This window comes from Panthera uncia, chromosome F1 (assembly GCF_023721935.1).
Source record: "Panthera uncia isolate 11264 chromosome F1, Puncia_PCG_1.0, whole genome shotgun sequence".
NCBI classification, from domain to species: domain Eukaryota; kingdom Metazoa; phylum Chordata; class Mammalia; order Carnivora; family Felidae; genus Panthera; species Panthera uncia.
The window spans coordinates 4,208,583-4,228,409 of NC_064813.1; the positions used below are offsets into that span (position 1 = coordinate 4,208,583).

Genomic DNA, 19,827 nt, shown 5'->3' on the forward strand with positions numbered 1-19,827 from the left:
ACACACACACACACACACACACACACACACACACACACACACACACAACTACACGCAAACATACAGGTGAGCCAGGTGGGTCTTTGGCTGTTGGAAAATCACTTTTTATGCTACTGGGCTTTTTTTTTTTTTAAGCTTTGCAATAAAATCAGGCAATTTTTTCACCTTGTTTACCTCAATGTGGATGTAAACAGGGCATTCTCATACATTCACTAGCCCGACACTTAATGATACTAGCCTGTGTTTGTACGTAGTTGTGAACATTTCCAAGTGTTCTCCCGTCTCTTGTCTCAGCACCAGGTTAATTGTGATGTGAAGTGGTCACTCAACCAAAACTACTTGGAAGAAGCAAGATCTTAAACCTCATTATCATAACCCCTTCATTCGAATTTATCCACAGTAAAACCTGTGGTCCTGAGCCTGAACTACATGAACATTTAAAATAAACAAAAAGCTCTTTTGCTCTTAACCTGAGTTAGAGATTCTAACAATAGGACGTATACTATAAATAGGTCACGTACAAAGAACTATATAAATTTTTAAACTTCCAAGAGTAAGAAAGCCTTGCTCTTTGGGGTGGAAGACTTATTTAGAACTAGAAATACATTCTTTGCATAAGGAAGTGATTCTGCTTACTCATTTGTGTGATGAAATAAACCCAAGAAAAATCAAATGGCAATGAGACAAAATCTCACTATAATGTTAAAAAATGCTGTTGTGTGGTGGAATTATGAGGGGCACATGAGTTTTGTTTTCTCAGACTCAGGTGGTAGGTGGTAGGGGTGTGTGGCAGATGCACCTGTCAGTGGTGTGGAGCCAACAGCATGTATAATAGACAAAGTAGGAGGGGAGGGTTCAGTTGAGGTGAGAACTCAGGATCTTCCTTTTTTTGGACACAAATAAGAACTCATGGCTCTGATCTTCCTGTCACCCACAAAGCTGACCAGTAGAGGTGATGGAGAAGTAAGGATTTATCACCCTGTTGGGGAACAGCGCTTACCCAGACTACCTGTGTAATTAGTTAAGGTCATGGTGAGAAATAGTTCTCGTTCTGAAGTGATTTCTTGGACAGTATGGTCGGTCTTTTCTTTCTTTGGTTTTGTTTCCCAATGTTTTGATCTCTTTTTAAAAAAAAACAAGGACTAAGAACAACACAAAAGTGTTATATCACAAATGAAGCTACCCCACCACAGAAGCATAACTCTCATACAGCAGCCGGTTTAACGTAAGCAGACCCCGAGGAACATCACACACTTTCCTTCTTCTCTGCCTCTTCACGCTTCCTTGTTCTGGCTCCCCGTGAGTTTCCACGTCATTTCTATATAAGGCTTAGAATTCATGAAAAGTCTAGGGGCGCCTGGGTGGCTCAGTTGGTTGAGCATCTGACTTCGGCTCAGGTCATGATCTCACAGTTTGTGAGTTCGAGCCCCGCGTCGGGCTCTCTGCTGACAGCTCAGAGCCTGGAACCTGCTTCAGATTCTGTGTCTCCCTCTCTCTCTGCCCCTTCCCTGCTCATACTTTGTCTCTCTCTGTCTCTCAAAAATGAATAAACGTTAAAAAAAATTTTTTTAAATAAAAAAAATAAAAAGAATTCATGAAAAGTCTAAACTCTTTTGAAACTTGAGGCAGTTACCTACCAGAATCCGTAATTCCTGAAAATGAAAAATTAAAACCCAGTGTCATTTTTTTATCATGAAAATTGTCAAACATACCCCAAAATAGAACAATATAATGAACCTTCTTCTATCCATCATCCAGATTCAATAATTAGCAAAATGTTGCAACCCTTATTTCTCAGCCCCCTCCTTTTTGTTGAATTATTTTATTCTATTTTGCAGTTTTTAGCATTTCTGAATCTGTTCCTTGCTGTCTTTCGTTACTTTTGGAAATTTTCGACCATTATGGCTTCATATCTTCTGCCCCAATCCTTTCTTCTCTGATTTGAAATCCCAGTTAACATGTGAGACCCGTGCCCTTTAGTTTCCATTTTATTGCCTCTCTGTGTTTTGCAACGGATATATTCTTTTGACCTGCCTTCCAGTTTACTAATTCTTTCTTTGGCTGTGACATATCTGATGTTAAGCTATTGAGTTCTTGACTCCAGTTTTCTATTTTTCAGTTCCAGAAATTTCATTAAGGATTTTCTTTTTTCTGATTTTCTGGTAAAGTTCTTTTTGATTATTTATGTTCTCAAACGTACTTTGTACATTTATTTTAAAGTCTATGAGAACCTAAATATTTGAGTACCTACAGGTCTGTGTTTCATTGTGTGTTCTCAAACGTACTTTGTACATTTACTTTAAAGGCTATGTATGAGAACCTAAATGTTTGAGTACCTATAGGTCTGTGTTTCATTGTCAGTGTTTTTTTTCTCTTGGTTTTCAGATGGCTCTTCTCGTTTTGTATGCCTGGTTATAATTTTACTGACTGCAGGACATTGTCAAAAAAATTGAGGGGACTATTTTAGGTTCAGGATGACATCTTACTTCAAAGGGAATTCACTTTTGCTTCTGGAAGTCTGTAGGAACAGATCACCTTAATCCAATCAGGGTTCAAACTGGTTTAGTCTTTGTGAGGGCTGGTCTGTTTCTGGCTTAGCAGTATTCTTAGATTGTTGCACCCTGAGCCCCGATTTCTGTGTGTCTATATTCCTGAGACTGCCTGAACCTCTGCTCGGCTGTGGAGCTTGTTTTGCCTCTGGTTTCAAATCAGTGGAGGGAAAAGTAGCAACAAATACAAGGATCACCTTCTTGAGCCTCTGTTCTTTTTGCCATTTTACTCTTCCAGATCCCCCTGCCTCAGTGGGTGATACCTTCAAGCATTTTTTTTTTTTTGTAATTTTTGTCTAACTTTTCCTGTTTTTAGCAAGGACTTTGGTCTGAAATCAGCTCATCCACCATTGCTGAAAGGAGACATTCTGCTGAAGAAATTTAAATCAAATCTTGGACATTATATCACATCATCCACTCATACTTTAGTTTGCATCTTGGAAAAACACGGACATTTTCTTACATGCCATTTCTTACAGTGTCATTTCATGTTCAGATTTCCTAGATTTTCTCAAAAAATTTTTTTTATTTACTTATTTTGAGAGAGAGGGAGAGCAGGGAAGAGGGTCAGAGAGAGAGAGAGACAGAGAGAGAGAGGAAATCCCAAGCGGACTCTGTACTATCCATGTGGAGCCCAACGTGGAGCTTGAACTCACGAACCCTGAGACCATGACCGAAATCAAGAGTCAGATGCTTAACCTACTAAGCCACCTAGGAGCCCCAGAAACATTTTTTTTAAATAGTTATTTTGTTTGAGTTCAGATGCACAAGGTCTATATATTACATTTGGTTGTTGTATCTTTTGAGTATCTTTTAATCTAGAGTGTTCTCCTTCCCTGCCATCTTTTTCTTTTCATGTCATAGACCTGCTGAAATTCTGGGTCGAGGTCCTATAGAATTTCCCGTATCTCAGATGTCTGGTTGCTTTTATTTGATCCTCTATCACTTGTTTTTCCTGTGAAACGGAATCTAACTGTATGGGCTTGATGAAATTCGGGGCTGGTTGGTTGGTGGGTTGGTTGGTTTTGGCAAGGATGCTTTTATAGGTAGCGCAGAATGATTCATGTTGCATGGCATCAGATAGCACGCGGCGTCTGGTTTTTACACTTTAATGATGCTGACGTTGATCAGTGGGTTCTGACGGTGACAGAGTCATCCATCCATTGTAAAATTCTCCATCCTTCCTTGTCCTCCTGGTTTCATCTAGTGATACGTTTTTCCTGCATCAATTATTTTACCAGGAGTTGCAAACTAATGATTTTTCTTATTCCACCACCATTTCACATTTATCAGCCAAAAATCATACACTAGAGCTATTTGATTACTCTGAAATATAATTAAGCTCTTCTTTTAAATCCGGTAATGTCTTTTGCATCAGTTCTAAAACAAAAAAAAAAAAATCATCCTGAGCAGTAAATCTTTTCTCCTGCTTTCGATGCCAGAACTACCTGTCGTGGAACAGCATAGTTGGTAATCACATCACGTAGGAAAACTTCGGTGAGACCAGGAACGCAGGTCCTGCCCCCAGGTCTTCTCTGCAGTCTTTTAACTCGAGACCTTTCAGTTTCCTGACTCTCAGCCTCTGAGCAAAATATGGCAGCAAAACCTTGGTGCTCGTGGGTCTGAGTGAAGCTGGTTCGCGTGCTGCCGCGGTTGTCTGCTCGTTTAAACACGTTCCTGCCTATGCACCCACTCACCACGGAAACCCCAAAGGCGGTTTTTCCGTTCTGGGCCCAGCATCCTGGAGCGTGTGATCGCTAGCGTGTACTTCGGAAGAGGGCATTCATAAGGCCGGACAAGTAGAATGCCTGTGGATTTTGTTCCCGTGGATACACTTTGTGTTTCCACCGCGGCATTTCTGTTGTGTCGCGGTCTGCCGCAGCCCTGCGCACCCGGCGAGCCCCCAAGCCCTGCTACGCCAGCCGTGTCAGAGCTTTCTTTTCTGTCTCCCTCATGTGGTCCCACCTCAGGTCGGGCTGCCTCTAGTGTCTCTCATCCAGTTTTGTTTTCCGTCCTGGTGAAATACTCCTGGCCCCGCTGGGTCGTGCCCAGCTGCCAACAAGCTGAAGGCCGAACTTCCTGGCTTTGCGTTTCTGTCTCTGCACAGCCTGGCCGGACCGGTGCGCTCACTGGCCCTTTGTATTTGGCATCTCCCGGGCTGCCCGTGTCTCCCCATGCCCCGCGTGCCTGTCCCAGGAGCCTGTCACCCCTTCCCATCTGGACCAGCTCAAGCCGCTCCCTGGTCACCGAGGGCCCCGCCGCTTCTGGAATCCCATGTCTCTGCCAAGGCAGCTCTCATACTCCTGTGTCATGACTTTATTGGCCTTATTTCTGCAACTGGCCAGTGTCCCCACCAGGGCAGGGACTGCCCTTGGATGTGGCACAGAATGTGGCATCTCACGGGCACCCCGTTCCTTCCCTCTCCCGCTCAGACTCCTGCTTTGGCCCCCACACTGCCACGTGGAAGTCCCCTCATAGTCCCGTTCTCCTCATCCTCTCCAGATGAAACTTTGCTTGGTTTTTTAATACCTTTAAGCAACCAGAGCAGGTACCTGTCGTGGCGTAATTATGGGCCACTTTCTCTACCATCACGGAACCAGAGATTTCTTTCCTTCTCCTAACAGACATGACAGACATCCACTTAGTGGAATGATTTTTAGTATAAAATTACTTTTTGGCTTCTAAATTTAATTAGTCCACATTCATAGCAATAAAATAAAATCCCAAGTCCAGGTGTGTTTTTGAGGAAAGTGTCCAGGGCAGTCACCTTCTGATAATGGTGTCCTGTGCATAAGCCTTTTGTCTGGGGATCTTAAAATCTTTTCCACACAAGTAGATACTGATGTTCCTTTTGTAGGGGGTGAGAGGTAAAGTGGTTGATGTCCGGGCATCCTCAAGGGGTAAAGAAAAATCCAAGACCCAGGTGTCTCCTTTGTTTTTCTCCTTCCCTCCCTTCGCGGTTCTTTAAATGAAGCATGGCTGGCCTTCTGTTGATTTAAATACCTCCCTCTCAGGTACTGCTTTATGCTTTTTTAAGAGCATGAATGAGAGGAGTTTGTGTTACATTTAATGTGGGGAAGAGTTGAGGTTCAGGGAGGAGGGATGGTTTGTAGACATGTGCACACCTATCAGAGAGTATCTGTGTCTCCTGGTAAATGTAGCTCATCTCTGTTACACAGTAGAGCTTAAACGTGGGTTCCATGAGTTCACAAGCAAAAAGTGGTTACATAGTGCTTGGCACAGGGAAAGCCCTGTGTGAGTCATGGCCCTCAGGGCAGAATCCGTGGTCTCTGGACGAGCAGCATTGGGAGTGTGCCCTCGCTTCTGCTAAGGGTCAGAATGTGCCTCCTTTCTCCGGACCCAGCCAAGCTTGCCCAAATCCTTGGGAGCCGGTTTACATCCTGTCTCCTTCCTCTGGGAAACCTTCCTGGTCCAACCAGCCGTCATCCACCAGTCTCTCTTCATAACTGCCGTATTATTCTCTCAATTCAAATCAGCCATCTTGAGCTGAGCATTGCCATGTACTAAGGTAGGCCTCATCCTGGCACTAGATCTCGCCTTCTCCTGTGATATTTTGTAACTGTGGTAGGAATCTTTGTCTGGTGGGATTATTGGGCCTTGGTGGAACAGCTCAGACCTGTACAGCCCCCATCTCCAGGAACAGGCCTGTACATACAGCAGGGGTTCAGTAGACTCTAAGGATAGAGGATATGGGGGGGGGGGTGCAGTGTGCAGAAATGGTGAGCACGTTTTATTGATACAATAAACTGTTGAATCATACTGACCTAGTACGAGGTCTGGAACGTAGCCCTGAGGTTCCATTCTTCAGTCTGCCACACACCCTCTTCTTTTATGCGGCAAAGAGGTCAGTGTGTATGGAGGTCCTCTGGCAGGACATTGTGGCAAACGCAGATGGGGCCCCGCGATCCAGCTCTGTCATCCAGTGAGGTGATAAATACACAGGTCCCACACGAGAGATGGGCCATGATGAACCTTACAACTGGGATTCCAAGGGCTTTGCAGGGAAAAGGAGGGCACGGGAGCATCTCTGTGGGGAGCCGTGAACGTTCGTTGATTTGTTGACTCAGCTTGAACCAAGTGGCCATCTTCTGCTCCAATGTTCCAGGTGCTGCAGCGTCCTGAGAGGTGGACGGTGAGATCGCACCCGGTCTCTCCACCCCCCACCCCTACCCGGCTGGAAACGCACAGGTGCCACCTTGTGTCTCTTCTGCAGTGTTTATTCGACATTCCAGCCCCGTCATCCCGGGAGTCTGTCCCCCCAGCCCCGCACCCTCCACCTGCCCGCACAGCTGACTTTCTCGGTGGCCCCAGTGCGTCCAGCCAGGGTCGGCCGCCCTCTCCTGGGCTCCTGATGGCATGCTGGCTGCAAAGGTGAGAGCTACTCACGCCGTGTGCCCTTCTCTTTCTTCCAGGATCTTCTTCCCAGGAAGCCACCCGGTCAGAGGTGTGCAGGTCATGAAGGTCGGCAAGCTGCAGCTGCACCAGGGCATGTTCCCGCAGGCCATGAAGAACCTGAGGCTGGTGAGTGTGCACGCGGAGAGGGAGGCCTGGTGGTGCGGTGCGCTGGGCCACTTGCCGAGTGCACATAGGCACGTGCCTGTACGTGTTTCACAGCCGGCTGCGAAAACACGTGATTTGTGCTGCTCGCCCCTTTCCATGGTAGAAATGTGCCTACCGTGGCTGATTCAGACTCCCCACGGAAAATCAGCCCCCAGAAATCAGGACGGTTTAACGGTCGGCTTTTGCCAACTGGTGCAAACTGGCCTTCAGAGGACCCCTGCACTCGGGCCCCACCCTTCTCCACGCCTCCCCACCCAATCCCCACAGGACACTGTCCGTAAGCCCCTGTCAGGCTGGCCTCTGGACCACCTGTCTGCAGTCCACCTTTGCAGCCTGCACCCCCTCCAGCCGCCCCTGCCTCTCCATACGGCCAGTGTTCACTGGGCCCCCCGGGGTTGCCCAGGACACCTTGAACCGGTCACACTTAGGTCTTTACCAAGACAATTCCTGTGCCTCAAATGCTGCCCCCCTCTCCCCCCGACCACTCCCTGGGCTGGCCCAGCTGCAACCTGGTTTTCCCCATGTGCTCCTCTCCGCATGCCGACCCTGCCAGCAGAGTGTTCACCCCACGGTACAGGCACATCTCGGACGCACCGCGGGCCTGCTTCCAAACCACCACAGTAAAGCCAATATTGCAATAAAGAGGGTCCAGTGGACTGTTACCCAGTGTATATAAAAGTTATGTTTACATGATACTATAGTGTATGAGGAATACAACAGCATTATGTCTAAATACATATACATACCTTATTTAAAAATACTTTATTGCAAAACACTGCTAACCATCTGAGCTTCCAGTGAGTTGTGATTTGCCTGCTGCTGGAGGGTCTTGCCTCCCTGTTGGTGGCTGCTGACTGGTCAGGGTGGTGGGGCTGAAGGTTGGGGTTGGGGCAGTTTCTGAAAATAAGACAAGTTGGCCTCATCGATCGACTCTTGCCTTCATGAGCGAATTCTCTGGAACACGCGACGCGGCCTGATCGCATCTGACCCCTGGCGGAACTTCTTTCGGGACTGGAGTCCTGCCTCAGACCCTGCCGCTGCCTTATCGGCTCAGCTGATGTCCTGTTCCGAATCCTCCGTTGTCATTTCAACGGTCTTCCCAGCGTCTTCACCGGGAGGACCTTCCACCTCCAGAAACCATGTGCGCATCCGATCAGGTTTGACGAGGAGATCGCAGGCCTTCGGTCCCGTCTGCAGCCCCCACTTCTGACCCCGGTTCCCTTGCTGTTTCCACCACAGCAGCAGGGACTCCCTCCCCTGACGTCTTGAAGGGGCATCTTGAGGGCTGGAACCAACTTCTTCCAAACCCCTGTGAATGCTGGTACTTTGATTTCTTCCCACAGATCACAAATGTTCCTAGTGGCATCTAGAATAGATGAAATAGAAAGGTGAATCCTTTCCAGAAGGTGTTTGATTTACTCTGCCCAGATCCATCAGAGGAATCACTATCTGTGGCAGCTGTAGCCTAATGAAATGTATTTCTTCCGTAATAAGACTTGAAAGGAAATTCACTATTTGATCCTTGGGCTACAGAATGGATGTCGTGTTAACAGACATGAAACAGCACTAATCTCATTGTCCGTCTCCATCAGCGCTCTTGGGTGCCCAGGTACATTGTCAATGAGCAGTCATGTTTTGAAAGGAATCTTTTTTTTCTAAGTAGTAGGTCAGAATTTCAAGTCACCAGCTGCATTAGCCCCTCACAAGAGAGTCAGCCTGTGCTTTGAGGCTTTGAAGCCAGGCACGGACTCCTCTCCAGCCATGAAAGTCCTAGATGGCGCCTTCCAGTGCGAGGCTGTTCTGTCTACACTGAGACCTGTTGTTGAGTGTAGCCCCCTCATCAATTCTCTCGGCTTGACCTTCTGGAGAACTTGCTGCAGCTTCTCCATCGGACTTGCTTCCTCACCTTGTACTTTTACGGAGACGGCTTCTTCCCTTCAACCTCGTGACCCAGCCTCTGCCAGCTCAGACTTCTCTTCTGCGGCTTCCTCCCCTCTCTGAGCCTTCACAGACTTGAAGGGAGCCAGGGCCCTGCTCTGGGTCAGGCTGTGGCTTAAGGGAATGTCGTGGCTGTTGGCTCTTCCGTCCGGACCGCGGACGCTTCGTCCGCGTCGGCGGTACGGCTGTTTCGCTGTCTTGTCATTCGTGTGTTCCCCGGAGTAGCAGTTGTAATTTCCTTCAAGAACTTTCCCTTTGCATCCACAGCTTGGCTCGCTGCTTGGTGCACGAGGCCTGGCTTTCTATCAGCTTCAACGTGCCTTCCTCACTCAGCTTCACCATTTCTAGCTTTTAAGGTGAGAGATGTAGAACTCTTCCTTTCACCTGAACACACAGAGGCCACTGTAGGACTATTAATCAGTATATTCAATATAATATGGCCTAATTCCCTGTCTCAGGGAACAGGGAGGCTGGGGTGGGGGCAGCCAGTTGGTGGAGCAGAGCACACAATATTTATTATATACATATTTATTATATGTGTCTTATATGGGCATGGTTTGTGGGGCCCCAAACCAATTACACAATGGTGCCATCAAAGATGTCTGATCACAGATCACATACCAAATGCAATAATAATGGAAAAGTTGAAATACTGTGAGAATTACCAAAATGTGACACGGAGGCAGGAAGTGAGCAAATGCTCTCGGAAGACGGGCACCCACAGACTTGCTTCACAGCATGGCCACAGACCCTCGGTTAAAAAAACACCACCACGGCACCCGAGAGGAACAGTAAAGCACTAAAATGAGGTATCCTGTAAACAGAATACCTGATGCCCAGGTGACCGTGAGGTCTTTGCAGTTACCTCTGTAACCAGTTCAGGGGCAGACAAAGTACTTGGAACTTAGGAGGGATTCCCTGTTGGGGAAGGGGGGGGTGGAGGGAGAGAGGTCAGCACGATGGTGGCAGTAAGTGCCGAGAAACTACATGGGAGAACTGGGTCTGTGTTGGAAGACAGGAAAGGGTGAGGTTTATTTTCACCCTCTTGATGAGGCTCCTGTGCAGCTGGCTCTCTGGTCCTGGCCTTTCCACCCCAGCAGAGAGCTCCTCTCCCCCAAACCATGGCTTCCGAACAGTCCATTGAGCATCTGACGTCAGCTCAGGTCATGATCTCGCGGTTGGGTTCATGAGTTCAAGCCCCACCTTGGGCTCTGTGCCGTCAGCCTGTCAGTGCAGAGCCCAGTTCCAATCTTCTGCCCCTCCCCACTTACACTCTTCCAAAAATAAATATTTAAAAAGAAAGAAAAAGAAGAGAAACAAAGGAGTCATGGCACGGAGGCATGCAGGAGCCTGTCTAGAGTCATACTGACATGGAGCCCGCTCTAGGTTCTTCAACTAGGAGATTGATGGAATTCTTGTATGAATCTGAGTAAGGCCCAGCATTGTCCTTCCAATTTAGGGGAGGGGGCAAACGTGTAAACAAATAGGTCACTAAGTCCAGGCTGGAGTCCAAGGCTCTCTTTTCTCCTACACTGGCCCAGTGAAATAGATGGGACTCTCTAGTAAGACCCCGTGTGCAGAAACCCCTTCTGATCTGCAAGCCCCCGATGCCAGCCCCGGGGGCGGTTTGGAGCTCTTCATTCATCGAGTGAGGCTTGATGTCGCCTGTGTGTGCAGAACTCTGGAAGGGGACCTCTGATACCCTCAGCTGCAGACACAGGAGCCCAAGCAGACATTTACATGTTGATTTCTGGGGTCACATGGGCTGGGTGGCTGCTGTGGCCATCCCCACCCATCTCATACTTTCTGCCCTTCTGTATCCCTCAGGCCCCCATTCCATACGGCCTTCCTCACGTTCTCGCGATGTTAACCTCACCTCCAGAAGTTTCCTCTGTTAACGGTCTTATTTCGCATCTCCTTCCCCTGGTACCAAAGGTGAACCCCTGCAAGGACCCTGAGAGCTACAAATGAGATTCTCAGAGCAGGATCAGCAAGTCTGCCCCGAGTCCTGTGTTACACCATGGCCTGACCCCAGACTTCCCATTTGGCTCTGGAAGTCACTGAGTGTCTCACCAGGTTTTATCGTCAACCAGAATGCAGACAGACGTGTGCCTGGCAGTGTAGCCTGGTCGAGAGCGCTCAGCTTTCAAGGGAGGAGGTTCACGTGGCAGTCCCATGCCTTGACGCGAGTCTCTTAATTGCTCTGAATCTAGCTTTCTTAGTTTTTTTTTTTTTTTTTAATTTTTTTTCAACGTTTTTTATTTATTTTTGGGACAGAGAGAGACAGAGCATGAACGGGGGAGGGGCAGAGAGAGAGAGGGAGACACAGAATCGGAAACAGGCTCCAGGCTCTGAGCCATCAGCCCAGAGCCTGATGCGGGGCTCGAACTCACAGACCGCGAGATCGTGACCTGGCTGAAGTCGGACGCTTAACCGACTGCGCCACCTAGGCGCCCCTAGCTTTCTTAGTTTTAAAACGGGGATAATACCTACTCCACAGAGTGGTTCTGAGAAGTAAATGAGGTAGTATGTGAGACTGTTCTGCCAAGTCCCAAGTATTTTGAGACGATCAAGGATGTTTATGGTTATAGGAACCCTCGTGCCGATCGTTCCCGCCGCTATTCCTGCCGTCCCTTCAGCACTGATGTTTGTAGCTTGGGATAATACGGTGTTTCCATTGCTGACAATTATGTCATGTAACTGCTCCCCAGCATTCCACAGGGACATGTTCTGTTTCCCCAAGTTGCGTAGGATTCCACAAGGGGCCCCGACTTTACCTTTTGTATCTCCTGGTGCTGCCTAACATAGATACACATGCCCCAGTCACAGCAAGTTCTGTTCAACACGTACTTGAATGAATAGATTTTTTTAATGAACTGAGATCTTTAAAAGTCCCACCCTGGTCCTGTCCCTTTAGCTAGTGTGCATATGTAGTGTGTCTATGGCTAGTGGACCAGATCTTGTCTGGACCTTTCCTGACCACCTACTGGCAGAGTGAGGGTCTGATCACCCAATCCCAGTGTGTGGCAAGGGTTTTCCCACACCAGCTGAGTGTCCTAAGTTCAGTTCAATTCTGACACCATCTACCCAGAGGCAGCACCGGATCCCACAGGTTAGGGGCTCAGCCCCACAGGGCCACCCTCCACTGCAGATGCTGAGGGCACGCCAGGTTGTCACCTGAGCTTCTGACTGACCAGCTATACACACTGGAGACTCCAAGGACCCCCTCTCCTTAGGTTCAACTGATCTGCTAGGGTGGCTCACGGAACTCAGAGGAACAGTTTGCTCACCAGTGTATTGTAGAATGCTATAAATCAGGATAAACCGGACAGAAGAGAGGCATAGGGCAGGGTCTGGGGAAACGGCCCAGAGCTTCTGTGCTCTCAGAGCTCACCACTCTCCCCAAATCTCCACGTGTTCACCAATGCGGAAGCTCTTCAAACCCCATCCTTTATAGCGGTTTTTACAGAGACTTCATTACCTAGGTATGATTGATTAAATCGCTGGCTGTTGGCAAGTGATTCAGCCTCCAACCTCTTCCTTCTCCTAAAGGTCAGTCACGCGCTTGGTTCTCCTGGCAACCAGCCCCCATCCTTAGGCGCTTTCTGAAAGTCACCTTGTTAACATGAGACCCCTTTATTGCTTTCAGCACTTAGGAAATTCCAAAGGGTTTTAGAATCTCTGTGAGAAGCTAGGATATTAGCTATCTATCAAATTACCTATCTATCCATGTCTCCGTATTACAAAGTACCGGATCACACAGGCCACCTGTCCATTTCTTTGCCAGCTCATAGGACCTGGGGGTCTAGGAACAGGAGCGGGCCAGTTTCATCCTGCAGAAAGCCTCCTTTCCTGAGTCTTCTCCTGACTCAGGGAACCCGGAGAGGGGAAAGGGAAGCTCTCTGCCTTCCGAAGCTGATGTTCTCTTTAGGCTAGCACCCCTACATATTCTTTCTTAGAGACTCTGGAAACAATAGGACGAAAGGGCTTGAAACCCTTTTGGGTTTCAAAGGCCGACTCTGAAGCAGAAATGAGTGCCTTTTCAGAAACAGAAATTTGCTACAGATTCCATTAGGCCAGCCTCCTCCAGGAAAGGGATCCCCTTAGCCCAACACAGATTTGGTTTAAGCTTTCACCACCGGGCCCTGCTGAAATCCTTGTGACTGCTGCTGCAGGAGAGTCCTGGGGTCCCCTCGCTGTGCTGCTCTCCTACTTTCTCCTGTCTCTAATCTGTTTCCATTCCTTTCCACTTACTCCTTGGAAGGATTTTGTTAGCATCTAACTTGACTTCTCGGAGCTCCCCTCCGGCCGCCCTCGGCTGGGCTGTCCTTCAGTGAGCCTGTTTCTGTCCTGTAAGCTCGCTCTCCGAGCTGCTGATCCCCCTACCCTGGGCTAGACTAACCGCTTTGTTAGTGCCCTGTTAGCTGTAAGCAGGCTGGAAGAAAACAGACTTCTTCTCCCTCAGTAATCATTTGTTATTTAGATGTAAATTTTTTACATTACACCATCTTGTTTGTTTCCCTTCTCATTTCATTCTGTTGAAGCATCTTACGTTTTGAGGATCCCTTTAGCACAGGCCACGAGCCCCGGACCCCCCTGTCTACCCCACACAGCTATGAGCTATTCAGGCACAGCCAGAGAAAGCTGAATGCACCTCCCACTCCCGCCTACACCCCAAACGTAAGCCCCAACGTGGCTGATTCGGAGCTCGCGGTTCTCTTGCTCCTGTTCCTTAACCCGCTAACCTCTTTGCTCACGTTATTTATGAATCTCGTAAGAACCACTGACTTGCTAGAGAAAAACCTACATACACACATCCTGTACACTGGGTGTGATGTGATGTAATTCCAGAGCTTCTTATCAGGCACACATTTCTTTTCCCTCTGATTTTTTTCGTTTATTTATCCTGACAGAGAGGGAAGGAGGGAGGGAGAATCCCAAGCAGGATGTGGGGCTCGAACTCATAAACAGGGAGATCACAACCTGAGCCAAAGTCAAGAGCCGGACGCTTAACCCATTGAGCCACCCAGGAGCCCCTCCCTCTGATTTTAAATCCATATTTAAATCATGCTTGGGGAAGTCATTTATTGGATTCCCTCAGGCTCCGGGTAGAGAGTATATGAGATCCTTGATAAGCTTAATATATTTGTATTAAAAATTAATAAGAAAGCTATTGTTTGCAACTTTAAATCATAATTTGATTCAACCTATTTAATATAAGACCACAATTTTAAAATTACTCAAAAAAAAAAAAAAAAAAAAAAAAAAGACGTGATGAGATTTAAATCAGTCCTGGGCCCCTGCCTTTATTCCTGAATGAACCACGCATGTCCTGTGGCAGACAATCAGTGCTGCCATTTCTCGTGTGACATTTAGAGTCCATACATGGCCCAGCAGCCCCCCTTGGAGGCTCCAAACGAGTCCTCTGTGGAAGATGATGTGGAGGCTCTTTTTAAATGCTACTATTATAAAAATAAAATTTAATGGAAAGAGATAAGCTTTTCCCAGCGCAAGCCGGCTCCAATTTTATATTTCCTTAATCTGTTTTATATACTGCTGCGGGAAATTAAACTAAAATTGTCCTTTCTGTCTGATGTGCGCATGTGTGGGAGGGGCTGAGGGGACACGCAGAGCTACAGGAAACGGCTGCTCCGGTCTGTCAGGGATTTACTGTAACTTTATTTGGGAGGGCAAAGCCCCCCTCGCCCACTGGGCTGAAGGTTTGTGGCCCCCGTAGAGATCTGGGCCCCAGCCACACGGTGCTCCTGTCTTACGTCAATGAGGGCTGACGCCCAAGACGAGGACCAGATCTCTTCTATCACCAGGTCTGAGTCCCCACTCACTCCCTGTCCACCCAGAGTGACCGGTCCTTCACACAAATACAGAGGACGGGCTCTGACATACTTTGCACATACTGAATGCTATTTCTTTCTTTCCTTTCTCTCTGGTTCTCTTCCACTCCAGCCGTCCCTCATAAATTGTAACACCTCCTTGTTTATTGTACTTCTACTCAGTTTCACCTTCTAGACAAATGATGCAGACGCTCTTTCAATGTCTTCCAGTCGGTCCAGTGCCCCAGCTATACCTGTTTGCTCTCTGCTTCCAGCCCCCCGTGGACAAAATCTTCTAATCTTAGTGTCTCAAATCTTGTACATAATGTCCGGGGGTTGCCCCCTGCCCCTGCCTTTGCTTCCCTTGCTGCGTTCACCACCAAGAGCATCTTGACTGGGAGATCCCTCTAGATGTCTCAGAAGCCATGTCTGGGTACAGGGGAACCTCTGGTCCCCCCCTCGCTCATGAAGACTGGCTTCAGGTGGAGGCTGCACAGTGCAGCCATGGAGTGAACACCGGCTCGCGTCCTAAGAGCTGGCGCTCACCCTGCGCCCACGAGTCAGGCCACGACGTGACTGGACCAGAGGGTCCTCACGGCCCTTCTGTAAGGAAGCAGGCACGGAGGTGTGGCAGTGAGGCCTGGGGAAAGCCAGGCAGCTTCCCCTTCCTTCCTGGGGCTCTGTGATTCCAGGACGGCTGCAAGCCTCCTACTGGCGCTTGGGCACGTGTCCTAAGCAGGTCTGTCCCTCTCATGAACAGGAAGACACTGGATCAGCCACAGTTAACCTCAGCTCTTGAGGAACAGACCCTATTTCTAAAGCTGGAAGGGGGAAGGAAGTGCAAATGATGGCTGGAGGGAAGATTGCAGCCCATAGTGTGTGAAGACATGCGCATCAACCTCACCTTGTCAGAGGAATACGAAGATGACATTTGTCGTTTAGCCAGAGTCAAACACACAGCCCATTGGGGCGTCCTCCTGGGCAATAAGGCCAGGGCCTCGTCCGGCAGAGGGCCTCCATGAGGCGCCAGGAAGGAAGTGAGCCATCCCAGGCTAGGCCTGACCTTTCTCTGGGCCACAGGTTAGTGGGGCAGGGCAGAGGGTCATTTCCCTTTAAGCAGAGAGGTGTTCAGGCAGTGCTTCTGGCCCACTCACCTTCCTCCGCCAAGTAGAAGGGACGAGAACATCCCAGAGCTTTCAAGTAAGAGGCTTTCCCGTCAAAGACTTGAAGCATCTCTGTGATCTCTCATTGCAGTCCTGCTTTCAGGCCACTTTCTACCTCAGACCTTAAGGTGTCTAGACTGACTGAGGACCCAGAGAGGAGCCCCAGTGGGGGGGAAGGGAGGAGGATGAAATGGGACACCTTTGTTCCCAGAATGGTTTCAAACATTTGTTTTTGATCCTCCTTCCGGAGGGATCTCACAGAGCTTGGCTGCCGGCAAGGTGGGGCTGCCTCCACCACCCTCCCCCCCAGGCCAGACCCACTCAAGTTAATCAGAACCTTCCGGGTTTCCCAGCTGGGATGTCACCGGGTGACAGGACTGCCTGTCGGCAGGGTCGTGTCTGGACTCTGTGATGAGCACTGCTCTCCTTCAGGCTGGAGACCAGAGCCCAAGCTGGCGGGTCCTCCTCTTGCTGTCTCTTTCCTCTCTCTCCCAACAGCTACATCCAGACCCTTCTGCCTGCCTGTTTTCCTTTATTACTGTGCAGGGGACATTTTTAAAGAGGCCGGAATGAGAAGCCAGGAACACAGGCTGAAAGCATTTCCGGGCCTGGCCGCTTTGCTTCTCCGGGTCTAGGTTTCCTCCCCCAAAGAACGAAGGGGTCTGAGGATGCGACCACTTTGCTTCCAGTTTTTATGTCTCTAGCTGCAAAGGTCTTCCTACTCAGGAATCCCTAGGAATTGATCTTAAGCAAATATTCAGCAAAGGCAAAAAGTGTCCTGAGTTGGAAGATCTGTATCATATCATTTTTTTGTCAAAAATTGAAAGTGATCTGAATTTCCAAGAGTAGCTTAGTGACTGACGGTCTGTAAACATGATAGAATTAATTGCACACAATCATTAAAATGGTAATTATGCTGGCTATAAATTAACATTGAATAATAAAACGCTGCTAGTGTTTGTTAAGAGCGCACTGTATGTCATTCTCAACCCCAAGGGCACATCACAATCCCCTGAACCCCCAGCCTCACCCTCCCCCCCCCAGAGGTCAGGTTTTGGTTAATCCTTTGTGTGGGGTCTGGGCATTAGGGTCTCTTGTGAGGCTCCCTGGTTGATAATACTTTGCAACCAAGGCTTAGAGCCTGTGTGAAGACACGTCCACGTTCAGTACAATGGACCTGTGCCCCCCTCCCCTTTCCTGCCAGCCCCCTACCGGGTGGTGCACGAGGACAGGGTTTCTAATTTATTTACTGCACAAATATCATTGCTCTGTAACAAACCATTCCAAAGCTGAGCAAATACTCCAAAACTATTCCAAAGTTCCAACCACAACGTTACCATGATCACAGATTCTGTGGGTCAGGAATTCAAACAGATGACAACAGGAGCAGCTGGCCCTTTTCTTTCAACGTCTGGGGTTTCAGCAAGGAAGACGGGAACCTGGATGTCTTCTGGCTAGCGGCTGGAGTCACCTGGATGCTTTCACCCAACATGGGGCTCAAACTCACGACCCTGAGACCAAGAGTTGCATGTTCTTCCAGCTGAGCCTGCCAGGCACCCCTGAACACTTCTTCATGCCAATTTCTGGTGTCTAGGCCCGGAGGACCTGAAAGATGGGCTCGGCGAGGACCGTCTACCAGAGCACGTACACATGGCCTCTCCGTCGGCCTCCTCACAGCATGGCGACTCACGGCCCCAGGAGCAAACACACTGGTGGACGAGGCAGAGGCTGCACGGCCTCTTTAACCTAGCCCTGGAAGTCAATAGCGTTCCTTATACTGTTCTCACTGAAGTGGTCACAAGCCCACCCAGATTTCAGAAATATTATGGAGGCTGAATTGAACACGGGGAGTGAAAGAAGCGATTGTCCAAATGCTGACACTGTAATATGACATGAAAAGAATACAAAAATATGTGTACATCATAAGCCCAGTGCGTACAGATGAGAACTGAATGCAGCATGCAAAACTGAAATTTTAAGGTGATGGCGGCATAGAATCTCATCTTTAATACCACTTAATTATTTTTAGTTTTTATTCTTAAACCTAACCACCCACAACCCCCTGCACTAACAAGCCCTGAAGATCACTGTTGGACACCACACCTGGCACTACTCATTGGGAGTGTGCGGTCTACAAACACATGAAAAATTCACCCTGCCCCTTACTGTGTGGCTTGGAGAATCACAGTACTGCTCACGCTGCAGACCACGGGTTCTCCACACCAAAGCATCGTGGGAAAGAGATGAGCAGGCAGGGGCCCACCTACTTTTGGATCAAGATGCTATCGGGTGGACTGGGGAGACACCGAGCCCTGAGGCCTCCACCCGGCCCATCCGCACAGTGTTGCCAAAGGCTCTGGGTCTCATCACAAGAAAGAATTCAAGGATATACCAGACACAGTGGTTGAGAGGTGCAAGTAGGAAAGTTTGTTAAAGGGAGTGTTTGCTCTCAAGATGTGAGTGCAAGTGAGCTCAAGAGAGAGCTGCGTGCCCTGGAGTTTGGGTCTCCATCTTTATTGACCATTGTTAACTAGAGGTGGAATACTTTTTACTTGAGGAGGGGATCTCTTGGGAGCAGGATTTCATGCCTTTTCTCCCTTAGTCAGGGTTTCCAGCCTTCTTTGTCTTGGGCCTATCTGGTTAGATCTGGCTTCTTGTGGCTTTGTTTTGGAGTGGTGCCGACAGGTCTCTAACCGCTGCCCCCAAGAGCTGGCCATGACTCCCTTTTGTGGTCTCCAGGTGTCCTGTTGAAACCTAACTAACTGTCTACTCTAACATAATCTGTCTTCTTTCTTTTTCCAATAGGCTTTTGATATTATGAGAGTGACACACGGCAGAGAGCACAGCCTGATTGAAGACTTGATTCTCCTCTTAGAAGAATGTGACGCCCACATAAGAGCATCCTAATGGGCGCAGGCAAAGATGGCTTATATCCATATTGAATGCCTGGTGGAGGTCACATGTGCCGCACTGTTTGTGGGCCTCCCCTCTGGGAATGCTAGGCTGTGTTTATGTAGGTAAATAAGCAGGCATACCATGTGCAAACCACAAGAATCATTAGTTGTAGAGAAGCACAATAATAAATACAAAAAATTGGTTGAAAATGTCATCTGCTAATTGTTTTGTTTACTCATTGGTGACTTTAATGTTCCACATCTCAACATGAAGGCTAGAAAGTTCTAGTAAAAGCATAGCAGAGTACGTTGAATCTTCTCCTTGAATATCTGGGGGTATAATTGGATAAAAATCAATGTTTTTACAAGCAAAAACTTAATGTCCATTTTGTCAAAAAACCAGAATGTTTTCTTTACTGTTTGTAGTAAATAATATGTATCCATTATTTACACCCCAATACATCTCTAACACAGAAAGTTTTATCCTACGTCCTAGAAAGAAGTCATTTTAGGTGCTATTAGAAAAGCATAGGAAGTCTTAATGGGAAAAAAAATGTTTTTTCAAATGTCTTGGGTTCTTTGTATAATTCTTCTGTGCATTCTGTAACTCTTTGTATATGTCATGTTTTTTTAACTTGGAATTTTTTTCTGTAATTCCCTCCATCTGTGGCTTGACCATGTGACGTGCATGCCACGAAGCTCCCTCACCCTGCACCCCAGCTCACATCAGGTTTGTTTTTGCTTCCTCCTATTTCCCAATCCCATGGCTGCTTTTCCACCTTTCTGCATTAGACAAATTCAGAAAAAAGGTGGTTTGTTTTATGGCTCCGTGACCCTGTGAGCAGTTCAGTCCCTCCTGGTTGGATGGGGC

General features: G+C 48.1%; 1 protein-coding gene across 1 annotated transcript in view; it reads left to right on the forward strand.

The window, feature by feature from the left end:
- The window catches only part of SMYD3 (SET and MYND domain containing 3), a 647,391-nt gene extending 627,800 nt beyond the window's left edge, over positions 1-19,591 (forward strand). Inside the window, exons 11-12 of the mRNA XM_049635131.1 lie at positions 6,983-7,091; positions 18,868-19,591. Of these exons, the coding sequence (XP_049491088.1) occupies positions 6,983-7,091; positions 18,868-18,969 (211 nt within the window). The 3' untranslated portion in view covers positions 18,970-19,591. The remainder of the gene's footprint in view (positions 1-6,982; positions 7,092-18,867) is intronic.
- Positions 19,592-19,827: the final 236 nt, after the last annotated feature.